The following is a 19,497-nucleotide window of genomic DNA, read 5'->3' on the forward strand; positions in this document are numbered from 1 at the left end:
CTGGTGTGCTTAGTGGTTAGAGTGTCGGCCGGTGCACGGAAGGGTCTCAGGTTCTGTTCCCACTCAAGGGCATGTACCTGGATTGGAGGAATGACCCCTGGCCCTCAGGGCGTGTGCAGGAGGCAACGAATTGCTGTGTCTCTCCCACATTGATGTTTCTCTCTCTCCCCTCTCCTTTCCTCCCTTCCACTCTCTCTAAAAATTAATGGAAAAAACATCCTTGGGTTAGGATTGACAAAAAGCAAACAAACAAACAAACAAACAAAAAACCCCAACAACTTAAGTTATATTATATTACTCTTTTGCTCCAAAGCCTCCCATAGCCCACCATTTCACTCCAAGTAAAACCCAATATCCCGAGGATAGTCTGCAAGAGCTGGCCCCATGGCCCTCTGGTCTCTGCTCCCTCCTTTCTTCTCCCTCCCTCTGCCCAGCCCCTGTGGCCCCTCACTGCTCTATGAGCACACCAGCCTCCCACTCAGAGCCACTGAATCTGTGCTTGTTTGGATGTCCTCTCCCCATGTTCCCATGGCTCATTCGCTCGTCTCCTAGTCTTTGTTCAAATGCTCCCCACTCCCACCATCCATCTACCCCCCAACCCCAGCACTCCCACCCTCCTTCCTAGGGCCCATTTTATTCCACAACACTTATTGTAACCTATTAGCACATTATATAATCCACTTACATATTAGGTTCCTATTGGACTCTCCAAACAGAAGGTAAGCTCCATGGAGGCAGAGTTTGGGGTGGTTTATTGTGGAGGGGGAGGCTGTTTGAGAACTGATTTATCTTCCCTGCCTAGAAGGGCACCTGGCACGCGAAAGTATTTGCCAGATGGGCTGGCCAAGTGAAACGGAGACCTTTCCACGGGGCACAGAGAGACCCAGCCCCACACAGGGACTTAGAGCTCTGTTTAGGCGTTTGAGCCTCTAGGACAGACAGGGGCTGGGAGGCCTACGGCCAATGGCCAACGTGAGGCGCTCATAAATGTCTGGGCAGTAACTCTTTAAAAAATTTTTTATTGTGGTAAGAACACTTAACATGGGACCTACCTTCTTAACAGATTTTTAATTGTTGTAATTCCTTTATTTTTTTTTTAGTAATTTTATGGGCCCATTGTCCTGTAGGCACATAATTAGGGCACAAGAAAACAAAAACTTGCTGATCTGACTTCACTAGAAAGCCTGGGATGTTAAGAAACCCAACCAAGTGATGGGTTATCACACAGACAAGGGCGTTGTCAGCTGGGTTTCCCGGAGTTGGCAGCATTCCCGCACCGCCCTCCCTCTTTCCTGTGTGGAAGCCAGTGGGTCTGCCTCGCAGCCCTGCCTGGCTCCGGCCAGGTCCCCGAGTCACGAGGTGGACCACTGTGTTAGAGCCCTTTACGCAGGACGTGAGGAGTGAGCAGTGCACAGCTTGCAGCCTCCACCTGGAGCCAGAAACAAGCCCTGCGCACGCACACACATGCCCTGGCACGCAGCTGTGAGACGCGGGGCGGGGGAGGGCCAGGAGTCCCCCATGACATGCATGTGCGGAGGCTGACGGCCCCGAACACCTGGCCGAGGCGGAGACAGTGGAGACAGGCGGTGGGAGAGAATGAGGTCCAATGAGGTCAGAGGCAGAAGAGAGAGGCGACAGGACATGATCAACAGACGATGAACCCTGCACCCAGGGCCGCTAGATGGCATGTTCTGGGAGACACAGGACATGGAGAGAGAAAGATGTGAGGAGCTCGGCCTGAGCCAACTCCACCTGGCAGGAGGCCCTGTGCCCAGACCAGCCTAGAACTTACCCACTCAGGACCATGCCAGCGCCACAAGGGCCCGCACAGGAGCACATGTGTGAATAGCTGGGGACTAGCATTAACCTAGGAGCTTGGGGAGCAGGAACAGCGCCATGCAGCTGTCCAGGGTGATATTAGGCACCAGAGGACGATAGTTCACAAAATTAAACATTGTTTTTCAGGGTCTGTAAGGAATCTGAGGGATGGATCTAACCCAATTGCTGATTTTAAAGAAGAGACGATGACAGCCGCACCTGGAGTCAGGAGGGGAGAGGGACTAGAACCCAGCCCCCTGCTCCCACAACAGAGCAGGTCTCTGCTCTGCCTCTGTGCCCAACGGCTAGAGGAGGGCAGCTGTGGGGCCGGGAGTGGGAGTCTCCGGCCCGCTCCTTCATGCGCTGGCTCCTTCCACGGCTGCTGAAAGGAAAGTGGTCCTCAAGAGACAGCAGTGGGAGTGCTGAGGGCAAAGGTCACCCCCCCCCCCCAGGGGCCTGGTCACATTGGGGGCTCCTGTGCATGCTGAACCACATCACAAAGAGTGAGGGGGAATAGGCGGGGTGAGGAAAAAGGGAGAGAGAGAAAAGGAGACATTGGACTCAAAGAAAAGTAACCTGCTTAGCCTCACAGGGGGGGCTGCAATAAATAGGACTTTTAAAGTAGCACCCAGCTAACCCACACCAGAGCCGGGGCCAGCAGCTCCATGCCCTTTGCTCCTCAGCTCCTGACTGTTTTACACACGGGGACACAGATGCCCAGGGAGCGCCCGGGCCTGGGGCAGAGCTGCACAGAGGACGTGCGACCTGTAGGGGCAGGAGTCTAGCAGCTGCCCCAAACTCTTCCACTAGGACACCAGGTCCCCCTGGCAGCCTGCTGCTGGGGTAGCGTGGCCTGTCTCTCTTGCTCATCTTTTCCTCACCACCCTGGGGAGGGAGTTGTGGAGACAGACCTCCCACCCACGGGGGAGATGGTTTCGTGAAGAGTCTCTGGCTGGAGGCTGGGAGGCCGGCTTGGCCCAGCCCCACCTCCTCCCAGGGGACACTCACCATTCATCTGGGAGGGCGAGGAGGAGTAGTCCCGCTCCGTGTGCCGCCGGTCCGGTTTCAGATTGCGGCTTTGTCTGCCAGAGCCTTCCAACATGTTCACGATCTCGCTCCGGTCAATGTTCCGCAGGGCGGCGTACAGGTTCTCCACTGTCGGGGAGAAGGAAAGAAAGGCTTGCGAGGGAATTCTGATGGGTGCCGGGCAGTGCAGAATGCCTCAGGGCTCTGAACACCGGGAGAGGGAAACGGGAGATGGGGGGAGGTGGTTTATTTTTTCAGAATGCGGAGGCATTCCTCTTCGGTCAGAATCAAAGCCAACTGCCTCTGTGGAGAAGATGTCCTTATCCTTTAATAGATCTAGTCCAGTCCCTAGTAAGTGGCCAATTTCCAAGCCTGGAAAGACTACTGTCATTTAAGAAGAAAACTACAAGAGAAGGAGCGTGAGAATAGTTAAAATGCTTGGTCCTGAGGGTTCGCTGAGAATGCTGTATCTCAGGGCCAGTGGACTTGAGATGCAAATGGAAACACTCCATTTCCCTTAGTGGTTTTGACTACGGGAATCTGGTTGAGGAGGAGCTGAAAAGAGTGAGACAAATCTTCCCCCAGGTTGGAGGAAAAGAGGCTTCTGGGAGGAGGAGGAGGACAGGCTTCGCTCACCCGTGCTCTGTCCCAAGAGGACGGTCCTCATTTGTTTGAGAAATTCAACAGGAAGTCACATACCCTGCACGTGTGCTGCTACCTAGGGGTCCTGGTGCAGCTGTGATCGACTGTGAGGACGGGGGCAAGCTGGAGGCCAAGGTTCTCTGGTTTCCTCTTCTGGCAGATTGCCCAGAAGACCCAGTGAGCCTGAGAGGTGTGTGTGTGTGAGAGGGACAGAGTGCAGAACAGATCGGATCCGAAGGCTAACATGAAACATGGATTCTGAAAGCAGAACTACGGTGGAGAAGACTAGGTCCTGGCACAGGCTTTGGAAAGAGGGGCGTCCTCAGCTTAATGGTACTGACTCTTGGCGTTTGTGCCTTCACGGATGACCCAGAGGTTCAACAAGGCAGCGCTCTGCTCCAACAGCGAGTTGGGGTTTTCTACGCGGATCCTGTTGATGTCTTCCACGCTGAACTGCAGCTCCCGGGCCAGCTCTGCAAGCAAAGAACAAGACCCGGTGTGAGCCAAGCCGGAGCTGGGCTCCAGCGCCCAAGCACCTTTGGACTGGATATTCCTTCTTACTGAGAAATACCAAGTGAAATCTAAGATGACCAGGCAGCCTCTTAGAAAGGTGAGCAACTTATCCAAGGTCACAGAGCTGGTGCAGAGCCAGGAGTGGGGCCGAGCCTGCGGACGCCCACTCCAAGGCTGTCTGTATGGCACCAGGAGGCCACTTTCATTCCACCAGGAAGCAATTAGAATGGCAATGCATTCCTGTAGTTACATTTCTTCAGGGAAAGGCATTATTTACATTTTAAATGAAAATACAAGTTCCCATCTAAAAGTCAGGCAATAACACAGAATGTTCGCCTATTTTCCCTCCCATTATTTTTATTGTTATGTCTCACAGGTGCTTTAGAAGGGAGAACAGCATCAGAGTCTAATTTCAAGGATGAGAAAGACCAGAGGGAAAATTACAGTGAGAATCAGAAGGTGCCTGTAACACACACACACACACACACACACATACACGCACACACACACATACACACATACACACACACACGCGCCTTTTGAGAATCAGCAGTATTCTTTTTTTTTTTTTTGGCTTAAAGAATGAAGTCTCTGAATTCCTGTTATGAACCTTGGTCACACTGCCCTTCAGCAAGTTCTTGCTTAGGTTTCTGAGTTTGTCTGAAGCCCTCCTGCAGGGGGACTGAGGAGGCCTATTCATATAAAATCTCACCAAAAGATGGGGGAGAACTCAGTTATAGGGCCTATGACTGTGTAAAGCACGTTTCGAGCTTTCACTTTATTTTGCCCACTCTTCACTTCAAATGTGACCCACCCTTATTGTTGACAAGACATGGGGCAGATTTCAGCGACTGCCGGAGATTGTAAATGAAAAATGTTGAGATTAGCCTTTAATTCCCCTTTCCCCTCAGCAACACCAGCCTGTGAGGAAAGGCAATGAGAAGTGTGTAGGGGCGGTGGACAGGCCACCAGGTGACCTATCTTTTGCTCGAGTGTTTGTTATTTGTTTGCTGGGTTTTCTGGGCTCCGTCCCTAACTAGCTACATATTTAAAGTCACTCTATTTAGGAGCTCCAGTTGCGCAATCGGTTAGCGCGTGGTACTTATAAAGTCACTCTAGTTAGTGGGATCTCCGTTTTCCCATCTGTAAAATGAGGTGAACTAGATCAATTCTAAGGCCTCTTGTAATGTCAAACGTTGATTCTTTCTTACAGAGGAAATCCAGATAGAAATGGGAGAGAGAGAGGGAGCACCTGCCTTTCTATTGGCCCCAAAGGTGTTGCTTGGGCAACAGACCTACCTAAGACAATCACAACACAATGGATGGTAAAAAGAGGTTTAGAAATGCTTTCGTCAGGTGCTCATTAGGGGGAGGTGTACACAGGCAAAGTGCTTTTTCTAACTCAAACTTCCTGGCTCACCTGCCCAGCTGAGACCCAGGTGTTCGGATATAATGGCCATCTTCATGTCTGCTCGGTCTGTCCCGCTGAGAAAGCCTGGGGAGAAGCATGGGATTTCATTGAGTAGCCTCGGCGGGACACAGAATCGACAGGGGTGAGTAAATGACCTCAGGTGGGTGCCCATGTCAGGGGTGAAGCTCAGTGAGCACCAGGTTAATTGAGAACCCTGGAAGGGTCAGGAGGAGACCCAAGCCAAAGGCTCCACCTGCTGTGTTTATAACACATCAACCTGACACCTGCTGCGTCAGTCATATCAACAGGGAGCTGCTGTGAGCGTGAGAGGAGTGGGCTCACTCACAGCCTCCTTGGAAAAGGTAGCGGGCACATAGCATGCCAGGGAGGTGTATACCCAGTGTGGATTCGCTGAGAATGCTGTATCTCAGGGCCAGCGGTGTCAGAGTCCGTCTCCTGTCATCGGCTCCGCCCCCCTGCAGAAGGACGACAAGGAAAGGGTGCTGTGGGTTTCAGGCTCTCCCCCTTCTTGGAGAAGGGGATTCGAGCCTGTAAGCTGTGGGGTAGAGAACAGTAAGACTCCAACTTCTTTGGAGCCTGAACACAAAGAGTAGAAGTGTGGGGGTGAGAGGGTGTTGCTAATCCGCACATAATTTAATATTGATGATAGTAATCTATAATAATAAAAGTATAATATGCTAATTAGACTAGACATCCTTCTGGACGACCTTCTGGACAAAGCCGGGGCTGTGAGGGAAGCCCAGGTCCCGGGTGCCAGAGGGAAGCCAGTGCCAGCAGCCGGGGAAAGAAAGGCCTACTCTTGCACGAATTTTGTGCCTTGAGCCTCTAGTGATAATAATATTAATAACAGTAATAATGCCTGGCTGATGTGGCTCAGTGATTGGACGTCGACCCAGGAACCAAGAGGTCACCAGTTTGATTCCCAGTCAGGGCACATGCCTGGGTTGTGGGTTCGATTCCCAGTAGGGGATGTGCAGGAGGCAGCTGATCAATAAAGTTTCTCATTGATGTTTCTACCTCTCTTTCCCTCTCCCTTCCTTTCTCTTTAAAAATTCAATAAATATATATATATTTAAAAAATAATAGCAATAATTACAAACCCGCGAGGCCCTTATCATGTTCTAGGCCCTGTGTAATCCTCACAATGACCATGTCATCGATGAGGAAACTGAGGCACAGACAGGCTGAATAACTTGTGCAAGTTCACTCAGCTAATATGGTGAAGCTGGGGTATGAACTAAAAAAAGAGAGGTTTTCTGGATTCCTTTCTGCTCAAAAGACCCACTTGTGACACTGGTCCGAGGCCTAACGCTGTGGAAAAGCACCCCGATGCTTGCTCAAGGATGCAGGAATTCTATTTTGAAAGAGAAGTTGGCTCCCCCTGGTCCCCAGACAGGAAGGAGAATTTGAGCCACAGATGCATGAGTGTAACCTTGCTGCTTTTCTATTTTGGCAGGGAAGGCTGATTATTAAAACAACACCAGCAAAAACATGGAGACATATGATCACTCCCAAGTCCCTGTGATAAGTGCTGACACGGACACCCCTACGGATATCAATAAACGGCCATACTGGGTCAAGATGCCTTTGCTGAGCTCAAAAACCTGGGTGTTTGCACTGACTGAGACACCAGGGGTCCCTTCTCTGAGGGCCTGCCTCCCTGCGGAAGCACCTGAAAAAGAGGCTCAAAAAAAGCTATCAAATGGCTGGGTGACCTTGAGCAACTCAATGCCCAGTTCTAAGCCTCAGAGGCCTCAAGCGAGGGGTGCCAGGTAGATGCTTTTCAGGTTCCTTCGAACCTCCTCGAAGGGACATAGTCCCTAGGGTGAACACGCAGATTGCCACCTGACACGGATGTTTTGTTCCTGAGCTTTGCAGAAAGGGCCAGGCCTGCTGTCCCTGCCAGGCCACAGCCAAATGTCAGAGGAGACTGAAGAGCCTTCCCGAGCCTCCCCGAGCCTCAGGGAATTCAAAGGCAGCTTTTCAACAGGGGGAAGTCCTTTGGGAGTGGTCGACCTACGACCTCCTCAGGGACCCCACCTCTGGCCCAGGATCCTCCTCAGGGGGCAGCTCACCTTGGTGCAGGGGGGCATGGTGATGTTCAAGTGGCAGAGGATGTGCTGCGTGTCCTCGTACTTCATCGCCTTGCGCAGGAACGACAAGGACCCTCCTGGCTCTCGGCTGCTGTCCCTCACCTAAATCCAATCACACAGAGGGGACTCAGGGGGGCGCTCCACAGGCCACGAGGTTGGCCGAGAGATTTCTGCCTCCCCAACTTTCTAGACTCGGAAGCGAGGTCGGCACCTTTACAGGAATGGCCAGACGGTTCTCCCGGAATGACTGGAACTGGAAACTCCGCTGCTGGGCAGCTTTTTTGACGGGCACCAGGTTCCCAGAGAGTTCTGCGAACAGGGGCGTCCCTTCCAGCACCTGCAGGGAAGGGAAAGCAATCCAGCTGTCACGTAGAAGCACCCAGATGTTCTGTCCTGCCTTCAGCTCTGGCCATTCCTCCCTCGAGACACACCCCTCCTATAGCACCAGGTGCAGGTCTGCTCTGGGAAACCACTGTTGGTTTGGGAAAAGGTTATATTTCCAGGTTATGCTTTCTTACTGGAAAAGGTTTTACTGCAAGCAGGGACCTTCATGTATCCCTGTGTGGCTGACCAGGATTGCTGTCAGAGTGCCCTAGAACCCCACGAGGATATCACAAAATGACTTCTGAAAAAACAAACCGTTTTTCACACCCGTCCAAAATGTTTAGTGTATGCAAAGTGCTAGAAGGACCATGCAAGTTTTTTTGGTTTGTTTTTTTTGTTAATCCTCACCAGCCCCATTTATTTCTTAGAGAGCATGGAGGGGAGAGGGAAAGACAGAAAGAGAGAAACACTGATATGAGAGAGACACATTGATTGGTTGCTTCCCACCAGGGCTGGGGATCGAGCCTGCAAACTGAGGTATGTGCCCTTGACTGGAATCGAACCCAGGACCCTCAGTCCGAGGCTGACATTCTATCCACTGAGCCAAACCGGCTCAGGCCCAGGCAACATTTTAATCTCACCCCTAACATAAGGGCCCCTACTGTGTATATACTGCTTTCAATTGACCCCATTGGGCAGTTGAGGAAATTGAGGCCCAAACAGAATAAATGCTTTGTCTAGTTAGTTCTTTCTTCTAAGCCGTCAGCCACCCACAAAGGCTCAGCACAAACTTCAAGACCAGACTGTTGGGAAGGTCCTGGCTTATCACACATCTTAACATGAGCCAATATCCTGGGGCCAGTGGCAGGTTCCAATCCAGTCATCATCTGTCACGCCCTCTCCCCTGCTTCCTCATCTGGACGCTACCAAAACCCTAGCACAGCAGGTCAGAGTGTGGGCTCTGGGGTCAGTCTACTTGGACAAATCCTTTCCCGACTGTTTACTTAGTTATGTGACCTTAGATAGGTTACTTAACCTCTCTCAGCCTCAGTCTCCTCATCTGTAAATTGGGGATAAAAGTACACACAGTTTTGAGAAACAGGTGAGATTATGCTAGTCAAGCACTTTTACTATTAGCTGGTACCTAAGGACTTTAACAAATGTCCGCTCTCATCATCACAAATCACTGGGCCAACAATGACGTTCCTCACCTTCAGGTGCTTCTCAAGAGGGGCATCAAAGAAACAGCCCAGGCCCTACCAGGTTTGGCTCAGTGGATAGAGCGTCGGCTTGGGGACTAAAGGGTCCCGGGTTCAATTCTGGTCAAGGGCACATGCCTGGGTTGTGGGCTTGACCTCCAGTAGGGGGCGTGCAGGAGGCAGCTGATCAATGATTCTCATCATTGACGTTTCTCTCTCTCTCTCTCTCTCCCCCCTTCCTCTCTGAAATTGATCAAAATATATTTTAAAAAAAAGAGACAGCCCAGGAAGCCGACCCCCATCACTGAGAAAGGATTTCCCGTCTCACCGTGGAAAGTGAGCCGGCCCTCGGGTGCCCAGTGACAAAGGGGTGCGGTGCTTACCTCTATGTCCCTGCTCCGGGCCACCTCAACGAAGTTCTCGTGATGCTCGAGGGTCTTGTCCACCTTATCGTCCGTCATACAGTAGCAGCGCAGCCGCCCTTCTCGGGGGTCATTCATCTTGGCAAAAATGACAAACTTGGCCATGTAGGGCACCGCGGTAAGCTCCTTGTACAGCAGGGTGGCGAAGTTCACGGCCTCAGCCGTCCGAGGACAGTCCGACAGCCAAAACCTGAGAAGAGAGGGCTAAGTATAAGCACGTTCCTAAATGCCCGATGGAGAGCTTCATCGCCACCCAGACAGGAGCGACCTGCAAGCCATGCCATGGCCTCTCTGGCCCTCCGGGGGTCCCTGCAGGGCTTCGATGTGGAGGACACTGAGGTTCAAGGCTGGGATGGGCAGGTGGGGGCATGAGGGTGGCTACCGGCAGGGGCAGCGCTGACCCCTCCATGCAGGGCCCAGAAGTCCCCTGGGCTGGGACACGTCTCACCTGGCAGAGACGTTGGTGGTGAAGGTGGCACACTCGTTGGCATACACAAGCTTGGTTGTTCCTGTAATATCTTCCCACTGGGCTTGGTCTGTTCCTCCTACAACAGGACCAGAGAATGGGCTGGGAAACAGTCTTCAGGACACAGACACAGAGCTTGCCAAAGCAGGGAGGCCGGTGTGCAGGGCAGAGACAGGCACATCTGGTGAAGCCCTGAGCACACCTGTTCTCCCATACTCTCCTCCCCCTCCTCCTAGCTACCCACAGCCCCCTTCCCAGAGCAGCCAGAGGTGCTTCCACAGAAGGCGTGGACTCTACTCAGAGGCATCACCCCTCCAACCCTTTGGAGAGCACCTCGCTAGGTCAAGCCAATAAAATGCGAGACGACGGCTATCTTTGCCTTCTCCTGTCTCCCCCTGGAGTGGCTGGAAGGAGGACAGGAGACAGGCCAGAGGCCAGGGGTCACCTCTCACCAATGACGCTGCAGAGCAGGCGCAGGCTGGTGGTGTCTCCCTCCCCGCTGTCCCGTGGGTTGTCCGTCCAGGAAGGAGGGAGTGGGATCCGCAGCCCGATGGGCCGGTGAAATTTCCGGCGCCTGGGCTCCACGGTGACAATGGGGCTGAACGTGGCCTGGTTGCCCAGGAGTTTGGTGACAAGCTCATCGGGAACAGGCTGGGCCTGCGAAGGGCCGAACAGGGGACACTCAGCCCAGAGCCTCAGAGGGGCTCGTGGACAGGAAACAGCACAGTCCCCAAGGGGAAGGCGGGCTGTCTATACGGAGTGGAAAGGTGGGACCCAGGGCTGCCCAGGGCAGATGTCACTGCTTAGCTCTCCTTTCTGAACCCTTTCTTGCCATTTCCTTGCGGCTCCTCATTGCCGGGATGGTACCCTCCAGGAGGCCACGTGGGTTAATGCCTTATCCGGGACATTCAGCAACTTCACAGGGAGCTGCTGCCTGATCCCACACACCCAACTGTCTTTTGAGCTTTAAGGTCAAATCTCTAATGAAACTTTCAGGCCCTGGACAAAAGTGTGGGGGTGAGGGTCATCTTCCCGAGGGCCTTGAACACTTTCTACCTTTCATGAACTCTGTCTAGGTGCGGTAGGGGCGGGGCAGGGGGCGCCCCATCGGGTGAGGAGGAGGCCAGGTCACCTGCAGAGCCAGCTTCACTCTCTTGGTGACGGCGTTTTCTGGGAAGGTTGCCTGCACCAGGGGCACCAGCTTGCTCTTCAGAGAGCCCCCTTCAGGGCCGATGGTGTCGTAGTCCTGGCAGAGCCGGGACATGATCACGAAGTACAAGGGGAAGTCCGTGGTGATGATGCGGCAAACCCGCTTCTTCTCCAGCTCCTCCAGACTCCCCAGTTCTGGAACCACAGGGCATGGTGCCCTTAGCCCTGGCATGCTGAGCCCAGGCTCAGCCCCACCATGTCCCAGAGCCCCCTCAGCACTGCTCTCTCGGGGGGCAGGCCTCCACCCAGTGGGGGGCCTGGGAGGGGGGGAGGCTGAACTGCGGGAGGGAGAAATCCCTGCATCCAGAAGGTCCAGCAGAAGGAGATGCAGGTGGCACATAGGGGTCAGGTGCTCACTCAGATGCCCTAGGGCAGTGGTCGGCAAACTGTGGCTCGCGAGCCACATGCGGCTCTTTGGCCCCTTGAGTGTGGCTCTTCCACAAAATACCGACTTCTGCGCATGGGCCACGAAGTTTTAATCGCACTGTATGTGCTCGCCCGCACATGGTATTTTGTGGAAGAGCCACACTCAAGGGGCCAAAGAGCCACACGTGGCTCGCGAGCCGCAGTTTGCCGACCACTGCCCTAGGGACCCGGAACTGCACTAAACGGGCCCTCTGCAGCCTCTCAGGGCTCTTCAAACTCCAGGCGGCCAACAGCTCACCCCCAAAGTCCAGCCTCAAATGCCATCTTCCAGGAGGAGGGCGCCTGCTCTGGGGCCTTGGGGCTCAGTTACCTTCGTCCATTCCGTTGAGGATCTGATCCAGGTAGCTTTCTCCGTAGCGGCTCTTGTGTTCCTTCCACACGGAGCCGTTTTCACTCCGCAGCACCACGAGCTCGCGATCCCCGCGGCCATGGGAGGCGAAGTGGGGGATCTCCACAATCACAGGGCTGCGGGCACAGAGCGCACGGTGGGGAGGTGTGAGGACTCGGGGGTCCGCGCCTCGCGGCCAAGGGAGGGAAGAGGGGGGTGTGGGGCAGCTGGTCCTGCCTGGAGGGAGAAGGGGTCCTGTGGGCAGGTCCCGACTGTGGAACAGACCTGCCTCAGGTTCCTGAGCCACCCCATGGCCCCTGTTGGTCACCACCAGGCAAACAGCTCTGCCCTGGAGCCCGCCTGGCATCTGTGCACAGCGCCTCTCGGGGCCCGGCTTCCCGCTAGCACAGCGACCGTGACGGAGGCTGTCGGGACTACACTCGAAGGGGAGTCAGCACAGAGGCCTCTGCAGGCTGCTTTACAAGTGGGGGGTGAGCTTGGGGCGGAGACAGGGAGTGGGCAGAGATGAGAAGGCAGGGCCTCCTGGGCAAGACCTGTCCCCACGCGCCAGCCGCTGCCAGCCGCCAGCCGTGGTGCCTGAAGAATCACAAAGCTCCGGCAGAAGCCCCGCCTGCCTGCCGCAGACGAGGCGAGGAATGAATGGGCTTTGAAGCCCATTGATCTTGCCGGCCATGGGGTGAGGCTGTAAAGCTGTCTTAGTCCAATAAGACCATTTTGAAGCTGAAATAATTAAACCCTGGTGGGGAGGGGGGTCCCCAAAGTAGCTCTGTCTTCCCGTCCCTTCTCTAGTGTCATTCGGGGTTGGAGAGTATTGAGCTCGACCGGGGCTGTGGACTCCTTCATGTACCAGGAACAGGCAGTTAAAGGGGGCGGTGGGGGGCGGGGGGGCTCGGGGTACTGTTCCTGTCAGGACAGCCCCCTGATGGGGGCATCAGGCTCGTCCGCTCTCTGCCCTGTGGCGGATGGCTCTGTGGTTGCTGCCGAGGTGGCCGCGATGGACCCACAGGGCAGGGACAGGTCAGGGACACCCCGCGCAGAGAGGCCTCGCACCTCAAGAACTGAGCCCCCGTGGGCCCCAGCGCGATGATCCTGCTGGCCAGGCCCTCCTCCTCGGCCAGCGGGGGCGGCGTGCTCAGCTTCTGCGGCTTGACCAGGCGGCAGGTGATGCGAGTGGGTGCCGCACACGTCCGAGGCGGGATCACCACCCGCAGGCCGTTGTGCCGACTCCCTCTCATGGAGCCTCCCCGGGCGTCCACCATGAAGCTCACCAGAAACCTAGGGCACAGGCAGATCCGTGTTGGGTATCCACGTGCTCCCTCTGAGACAGGGAGCGTGGGGGTCCAGTCCCGCGTGGGGGCCACTCACCCTGTGTGCACGGGGCTGGCCACCGGGCTGATGTTGTCTGAGGTCTCTGTGGCCGGGCTGCTGGGGATGAGTGAGTCTTCATCATACTCTTTAGATGCCTGAGGAGGAGAAGAAGGACAACTGCCTTAGCCCCTCCCAGGTCCTGGTTGCGGGACCGCTGATGCTGAGCCCGGCTGGGGAGGCTCAGGAGCACCTCCTCGCCAGTAACCACGGAGACCAGTGGAGGAAGTGCCTCCACCGGCTCACTGCTGAACCTGTGGGTGCAAGGCGCGCCTGGAGTCAAAGGAAGCATGGCCACTCCTCGGCTCACGACCCTGGGACGGAGTCTCGGAACAGACAGAGCAGGTCCTCCCTCCAGTCTGGCTTCGATCTTAGGTCCTGCGCCCACTGCTGACCTACCCCCCTGTTCTCCAGCTACACCCCAGCCTGAACCCTCTGCTTGCGGTGGCTTGGTTTTCACACTAGAGTTGGCAACAGACCCTGTACCATCGCCTACTCGTTCTTTAGCTCTGGGTGAGCTCCTTGTCCTGTAGGCACCTGAGGTACACGAGGTGACTGGAATGGACCATTGCCCTTGTGTGTGTGTGTGTGTGTGTGTGTGTGTGTGTGTGTGTGTTGGGGGTGGGGGTGACGGACGGGTGGCTTCCTATTATCTCATCTACAAATGGGACAGACTCTGCCTCACAGCAATGCTGCAACTACAGGACATGGGGCTGCCGCACACAAGGACCCCTGAAAGCCGTCAGGGCCTGGACCTGTCTCCATCCCCTCCAGGCCTGTTCTCCTCTGCGCTGCTCATGCTTTCCCACAGGTGCAGACGCCCTTGTCCCTCTCCTTCACTCTTCACTTTTGATGTCTCGCCTCCTCCATCGATCTTTCCCTTTGACTCTGATCTGGAAACACTCACACCACACTGTTGAGCACCTGGATATTTACGCTTCCCTCATTTTGTGCTAAATGGTTTCATGTAGCTGAGTCCACCCATGCCGGTTGGACCATCAGCTCCTACGAGGCAGGTCTGGGTCTCCTAGTCTGCCATCCGGCCTTATGCAGGGCACACAGTAGGACTCCAGCAACACCTGCTGATTTGAGGAGTCGTAGAGAATGGGTTGGTCAAGGAACAGCAGGACACAGCTCCATCCAGCTGCTTTTGTTGATTTGGGCAGCACCCAGGGAGTGTGCCCCAGCGGGACCAGGGCCGTATCTGACCATGTCCCCCAAATGCCACCCAATGAGTGACACCAATATCTGCCACCACAATACACCCAGCCTAGAATGGCTGGCTGGACGGCTTCACAGCCACTTGGGGCCAGGGCTATGGCTGCTGCACTCAGACACCGCCCCCCGCCCCCGCCCCGCCCCGTCAGGGGCAGTGGAAGAGACCAGGTTTTGTGGGACACAGACATGCTCTGGCTCAGTTATCTGGCCTCAGGCTGTCATTTCCAACCTCAAATGCCACACTGCTTTCTTTTTAGGTTAGAAAAGCCCCTTGTTCGGGGGTGGGGGGGTGGGGTGGGGAGTGCCAATGGCATAAAAGTAACCAAGGGGAAATGAAATTGTTTTAAACCCTCCGACCCTTGTTGGAGACAAATTCAGATGCCATCCAGGGGTGCCACACCGTAGGGTACTGCAGTGAGTAATATCCCAGTGGGAACAATCTTTCTCTTCTGTTCCTATTGGTATTTTAAGCTCCCAATAATCCCTTAAGGAAGGTGAGGAAGAACTGCTCCCTTTTCACTGATGGGAAAGAAGAGGAGCGCAGGGTCCTGTGATGTGCCCGAAACTTCGCTGTAGGGGCAGGTGCAGCCTCGGGCGAGCTCTCCAGCACCGTGACCTGCTGCCCCCATGGCGGCAGAGAGCGCATGCGTGCACCGTGGTCGGGGCCGTGAGAACATGGGCTTTTGAGCTGAACTTCTGGTGTCGGTTCTTAGCCTTGCTCATGACTGAACCAGCATAATGGTGTTTCCCACGCCCGTGGGCTCTGCGAGACGCCATGTCAGTCACGTCTGGGATAATGAGAACACTGACACCCCAGGGGCTACGAGGAGCAGTAGAATCTCGCATCTGAGGGCTCAGTAAATGCTACACGTGTTTCAACTGTTAGCTCCTCTCGTACCCCAGGTCATCTCGAAGCAATCATTGTCCCAGGGGTCTCTGCACGCCACAAAATAGAAAACAAGAGAAAGGATGCTTCTTACCTGTTCTGGCTCTTCAGATCTGATCACCACTGTCTCAGGTGTGACACAGGGAATCCTCGGGATGGCTGGAGATTCCACCCTGTGCACCAAGACAATTGGAAAATCAGAGACAATCCTTCCAAGCGGTCCCCCTTCTTCTATGGGAGGCCTAAGTGAAACACCTCTGTACCCCACAATAACCTACCCAGTCTGCTCCCTCACCACAGCCTGGACCCGCCCCCCCTGCCCCCCCAGTTGCACATGCAATACAACTCAGCCTCCACCACTGACCAGCTTCCTCCCTTCGCCTCAGAGCCATTCCCCGGAGCCCCACTGTCCCTCACAACCTCACAGAAGGGCCCACCTCCTCCAGGGATCCTTCCCACTCTTATGAGCTCAGTTCTTAGCCTCAGAGCCCTTGTTGATCGAACCCTCGCTCTGGCCTCCACACCTTATTCTGCATGGCTATATGACCTCTGGTTGTGTGTTGATCCTACCAAATAAATCTGTAGTTTCTTTATGGCCAGGGGCCAAGTCTTGTACTTCTTTCTAAGTGATGTTCAAAAAATACAAATTGATTACATATCCTTGTTGTTTCACTTCCTGCTTGTCCCACTGTCCTGCTTTGTATAAGCCATGGGACTTCGCTGGCACACGTCTGTCTGTCCAGAAAACGCCGAGGGCTCAGTGTTTCCATACAGTGGTCTCTTCTAGATTTATTTGTAGAAAATCCCCGTGTGCTAATGTGCCCACAGCAGAGTAACTCCCAGCGTCACAGGGAGGAGTGAGAAATATGTTCACTCTGTGGGTTTTCCCTAATGTGTGGAAGGATGTGGTCCGTGTTAGAGCTCAGGCACCAGTTTCTAATGTGAATTTTCTCAATGGATTTTTCTGGGTGAGACACTGAGAGTGTGTGAGAGGGAGAAGGGGTGTGCTTATGAGACTGTGAATGAGGGAGGAAGAAATTTGGGAGGCAGAGGTACCGGAAGAGGAGGGAAGACACAGCCGGCCAATATGCTGTAAGGGAGGCCTCCATGTCCCCACTTGATGCTCAAGCTACAGAGTTAATTTATCCTAAGGTGATGGACCCACAGTCCAACCGACCAGCAACTATATCCCTGTCAGGGGCACACCCAGGGGCGGGCCTTCCAGTGACTTTCTCTGCTCTGAGATCCAGGGCAGGACCTCGGCCACCCATGGGGTGGGCACTTCTTACACTTGATCCAGCTTCGGCACAAAATCCAGCAGCTCCTTCTCTTCATCTACGTCCCTGGAGTCCTGCCTCTCCGCCCTGGAGCCGACGAGTTCTTCTCCTGAAACCACACAAGTTTAAGTGAGTGACGGAATGGAGACTTCCTCTTTCTTTTAAACAAGTGCTCTGCCTGGTCCTCAGTGCCAAGGAATGGAGGAAGGCTCAGATGCTCAAAGGGGACCATTAGCAACGTCTTCGACCAGCCCTGTTCCTCCAGCCCTGGTACCCAGAGCAGGGCAGAAGCTCCTAGCATCTTAGTCTGTACCAGCCTTTGTAGAAGAAAAAATAAAAATACAACCAGAAATAACTTTTTTTTTTTTTTGGCTTGGCAAATTCCATTTCCAAAGAGCCCTTGTAGAGTGTGCAGTGACGCCAAAGAAAGGGCTGCTTCTGTTCTTTTCCACTCCACGCACCACAGAAGCTCAGGCTGCCACGGAACTGCACCCGTTCGTTCTGAAGGGCTGAGGGGTTCTTGTAACCATGGCAGGCAGAGCCTCACTACCTCCTAAACCTGTCACCACAGGTGCACACTATGCCTAAAACAGGCTGCCTCTCTGTTCCTCTTTCCTTGCAGTGTCATCTGCTGTCCCTTAGCAGTGAGTGTCCTGACTCTGTGATCCGGAGCTGACAGAATGAAATACAACAACAGCTCATGCAGTTATGATCACAAACACAGTGGCATGGACACAGACACAGAGATGGACAGGCGGGAGCTCCCCGCCAGGGCATGGATCTTATGGGTGTACATTTCCTGTTTTAGTCAAAGCTCCCGGCTCCGGAGTGTTAACCGCCAGAGAGGGGTGGAAAGCAGGAATGGATTAGTGAGAGCTTGGATTGCTTGGGGTGAAATGCACTGTGAGAAAGGACCACAGGGAACAGAAAGTATTTCATACCCATTATAGATATATGAGCGGTTCCTGGAAAGCAAAGAAGAGCCAAGTTTAAGAAAGGACAGGATTGCAGTCAGTTAAAGCGAGAGGCATATCACCACAGGGGACTCAAGCACAGCTTTAATCATCTAGCTGCAAAGTTATTCATTCCAGGGCCAGAGAGATAACCCAGTCCAGTCCAACTACTGACATCCGAGGGTTTTTTTCCTACAAGCACCTGGTTCACAGAAGTTGACAATAGATATACCCCCAAACTTTCTGACCCCTGAGGAGGTCAGAAGGGCAGCTTATTAAACAGATTCATACAGATTTTAAAATAAACAGCTTGTTGTTTGCTCAAGGAAAGCACCAGGCAGAACTTTATGGCAGTTCTTTACAGCTCTGATCATTGATCTGAGTAGAATCATAGTCTATGCATAATATATGCAAACACATATTTATGAAACGTCATGGGATGTTGTATTTTAATATCCAAGATGTAGATTTTCCTTCTAAAAAATTACATTAATGAAGTATTTCTGAGGGCAGAGAACATCTTTGAAAAGCAGTTTCTCTCTGGTTTCAGTTCAGGCCCGAGGTGCTGTGCTGTGTTATAGGGACCCCTGAGTGGGCCAGGAAGCACTCGGGGAGTGCTCAGAGCCCACGTGTCCCCCGCCTGTACCCCGACTTATGTCAATTCCCAGACTTTACCTTCATCTTCAGAAACATCCAGGATCTCATCTACTGTCTCAGGGAAACTCATCCGGTGCTTGTCACTGACTAACTAAAATGAGAAAAAGCAGAGAATTCAACCCAAATAGAACACAGTCAGCAATTACCTGGTTATGACCATGGAGACAGGAAGGAGGAGGGAAAGGAGCTTTGTCCCAAATGAAAAAAAAAATCAGAGCTAAGAGGCTGTCAGCCTGGAAGCCGAAGTGTGACAGGAATCACAGGGGAGATAAACATGACACACCCGCTTCCCATGGCTTCTGCCCCAAGCCCGGCTTACTGCTGCCCCTTTAGGTCAGCCCCCAATTCCTCCTACCACTAGGTGGCAGCGCAACTCCATCGGACAGAGAAGACCCTCCCACCTTTAGGCTTGGCTCTTTCTACCAGAAGAGGGCCAGCTCTGAGAGTAACCCATAGGGGCACCCAGTCAGGCTGTGTGTTTGGGGCGGAGGATGCAAAGAAGCAGACATACCACGACACTGGGTTCATCTGTGACAACCTTGAGCACGTCTGTTACAGAGATGTAGCCCAAGCGCTTGGCTATTGCCAGAGGCGTGGTTCCATTCTGGGGAAAACAGCAGAGAGAGGGCGCGATCAGACAAGGGAATGGCGTCTGGGAGGACAGCTCACATTCTAACCGCTATGAGGGTTCTAGGTGGACAGATTGCACCTCGGACCCCTGCACATTTGTGAGTCCAGACATGTGCCAGACGTTAGCCAGGTATGGGAGAGAGGAGGGCAGGGATACTTTAACTCTATTGTGATGAGTGCAAGAACCTTGACACACGAGCAGGGAAATTTTGCCAGGACAAGTCAAACACTTCCATGAGGGAGCCAACTGGGGAGAAATGAGACAGGAAGGTGCCAGGAAGATGAGGCCACAGGGCAATGCTGTTCACTGCTCTGAACACCGGTTCTTTGGGTGTCAGTACCTGAGCAATAAGATGGTTAAAGTCATCCATATACTTCAGCGAACTCCCTCAGGCCAATCAGAACCCACAAATTACCAGAAGTAGGGGAGGGATGTATTCTTTACACTCATTTTAAGAGAAAGATCGAAGTGAGAATAAACTGATATTGAGGCTTTTTTTTTTCTTTTAAGTTCTCTAGTTCTAGGATGTGTCCTGGGCCCCCACAGATTCAGCCCGTTCCACAGTTAGGCTCTCAGCAACCACATCCATAA

At 53.7% G+C, this 19,497-nt stretch overlaps 3 protein-coding genes across 3 annotated transcripts in view; all 3 read right to left on the reverse strand.

Annotated features, from left to right (window-relative positions):
* Window positions 1-1,098: 1,098 nt before the first annotated feature.
* LOC308514168 (ankyrin-1-like) lies at window positions 1,099-10,256 on the reverse strand. The gene is made up of 9 exons (XM_081084224.1): window positions 9,918-10,256; window positions 9,431-9,659; window positions 7,736-7,861; window positions 7,507-7,626; window positions 5,808-5,886; window positions 5,420-5,494; window positions 3,828-3,959; window positions 2,827-2,973; window positions 1,099-2,302 (listed from the first exon to the last, which is right to left on the reverse strand). The coding sequence occupies exons 2-9, from the start codon at window positions 9,572-9,574 to the stop codon at window positions 2,175-2,177; spliced, it is 951 nt and encodes a 316-aa protein (XP_080940350.1). The 5' UTR covers window positions 9,575-9,659; window positions 9,918-10,256; the 3' UTR covers window positions 1,099-2,174.
* On the reverse strand, window positions 9,914-17,610 carry LOC308512653 (ankyrin-1-like; the record flags this gene model as incomplete). The annotated part of the gene is made up of 9 exons (XM_081082252.1): window positions 9,914-10,014; window positions 10,388-10,592; window positions 11,068-11,279; window positions 11,881-12,035; window positions 12,970-13,194; window positions 13,285-13,382; window positions 15,483-15,561; window positions 16,678-16,774; window positions 17,607-17,610. 9 exons carry the CDS (start codon window positions 17,608-17,610, stop codon window positions 9,914-9,916), a joined length of 1,176 nt encoding a protein of 391 aa, XP_080938378.1.
* LOC308512654 (uncharacterized protein) overlaps window positions 17,036-19,497 on the reverse strand; it is a gene marked incomplete at its 5' end in the record, with an annotated part of 52,093 nt that continues 49,631 nt past the window's right edge. The window contains 2 exons of the mRNA XM_081082253.1: window positions 17,036-18,366; window positions 18,787-18,879. Of these exons, the coding sequence (XP_080938379.1) occupies window positions 18,271-18,366; window positions 18,787-18,879 (189 nt within the window). The 3' untranslated portion in view covers window positions 17,036-18,270. The remainder of the gene's footprint in view (window positions 18,367-18,786; window positions 18,880-19,497) is intronic.

This window comes from Myotis nattereri (genome assembly GCF_964212035.1).
Source record: "Myotis nattereri genome assembly, chromosome: 2".
Taxonomy (NCBI): Eukaryota; Metazoa; Chordata; class Mammalia; order Chiroptera; family Vespertilionidae; genus Myotis; species Myotis nattereri.

Bases quoted from the DNA above. Each gene is read 5' to 3' on its own strand.
- LOC308514168 (XM_081084224.1), bottom strand. From the start codon at position 9,574: ATGGCCAAGTTTGTCATTTTTGCCAAGATGAATGACCCCCGAGAAGGG. The intron at 7,862-9,430 runs GTAAGCACCGCA...CCTTCCCTGCAG, and splicing joins CCCGGAGCAGGGACATAGAG to GTGCTGGAAGGGACGCCCCT. The intron at 3,960-5,419 runs GTGAGCCAGGAA...CTTTGCTTGCAG, and splicing joins CCTGGGTCTCAGCTGGGCAG to AGCTGGCCCGGGAGCTGCAG.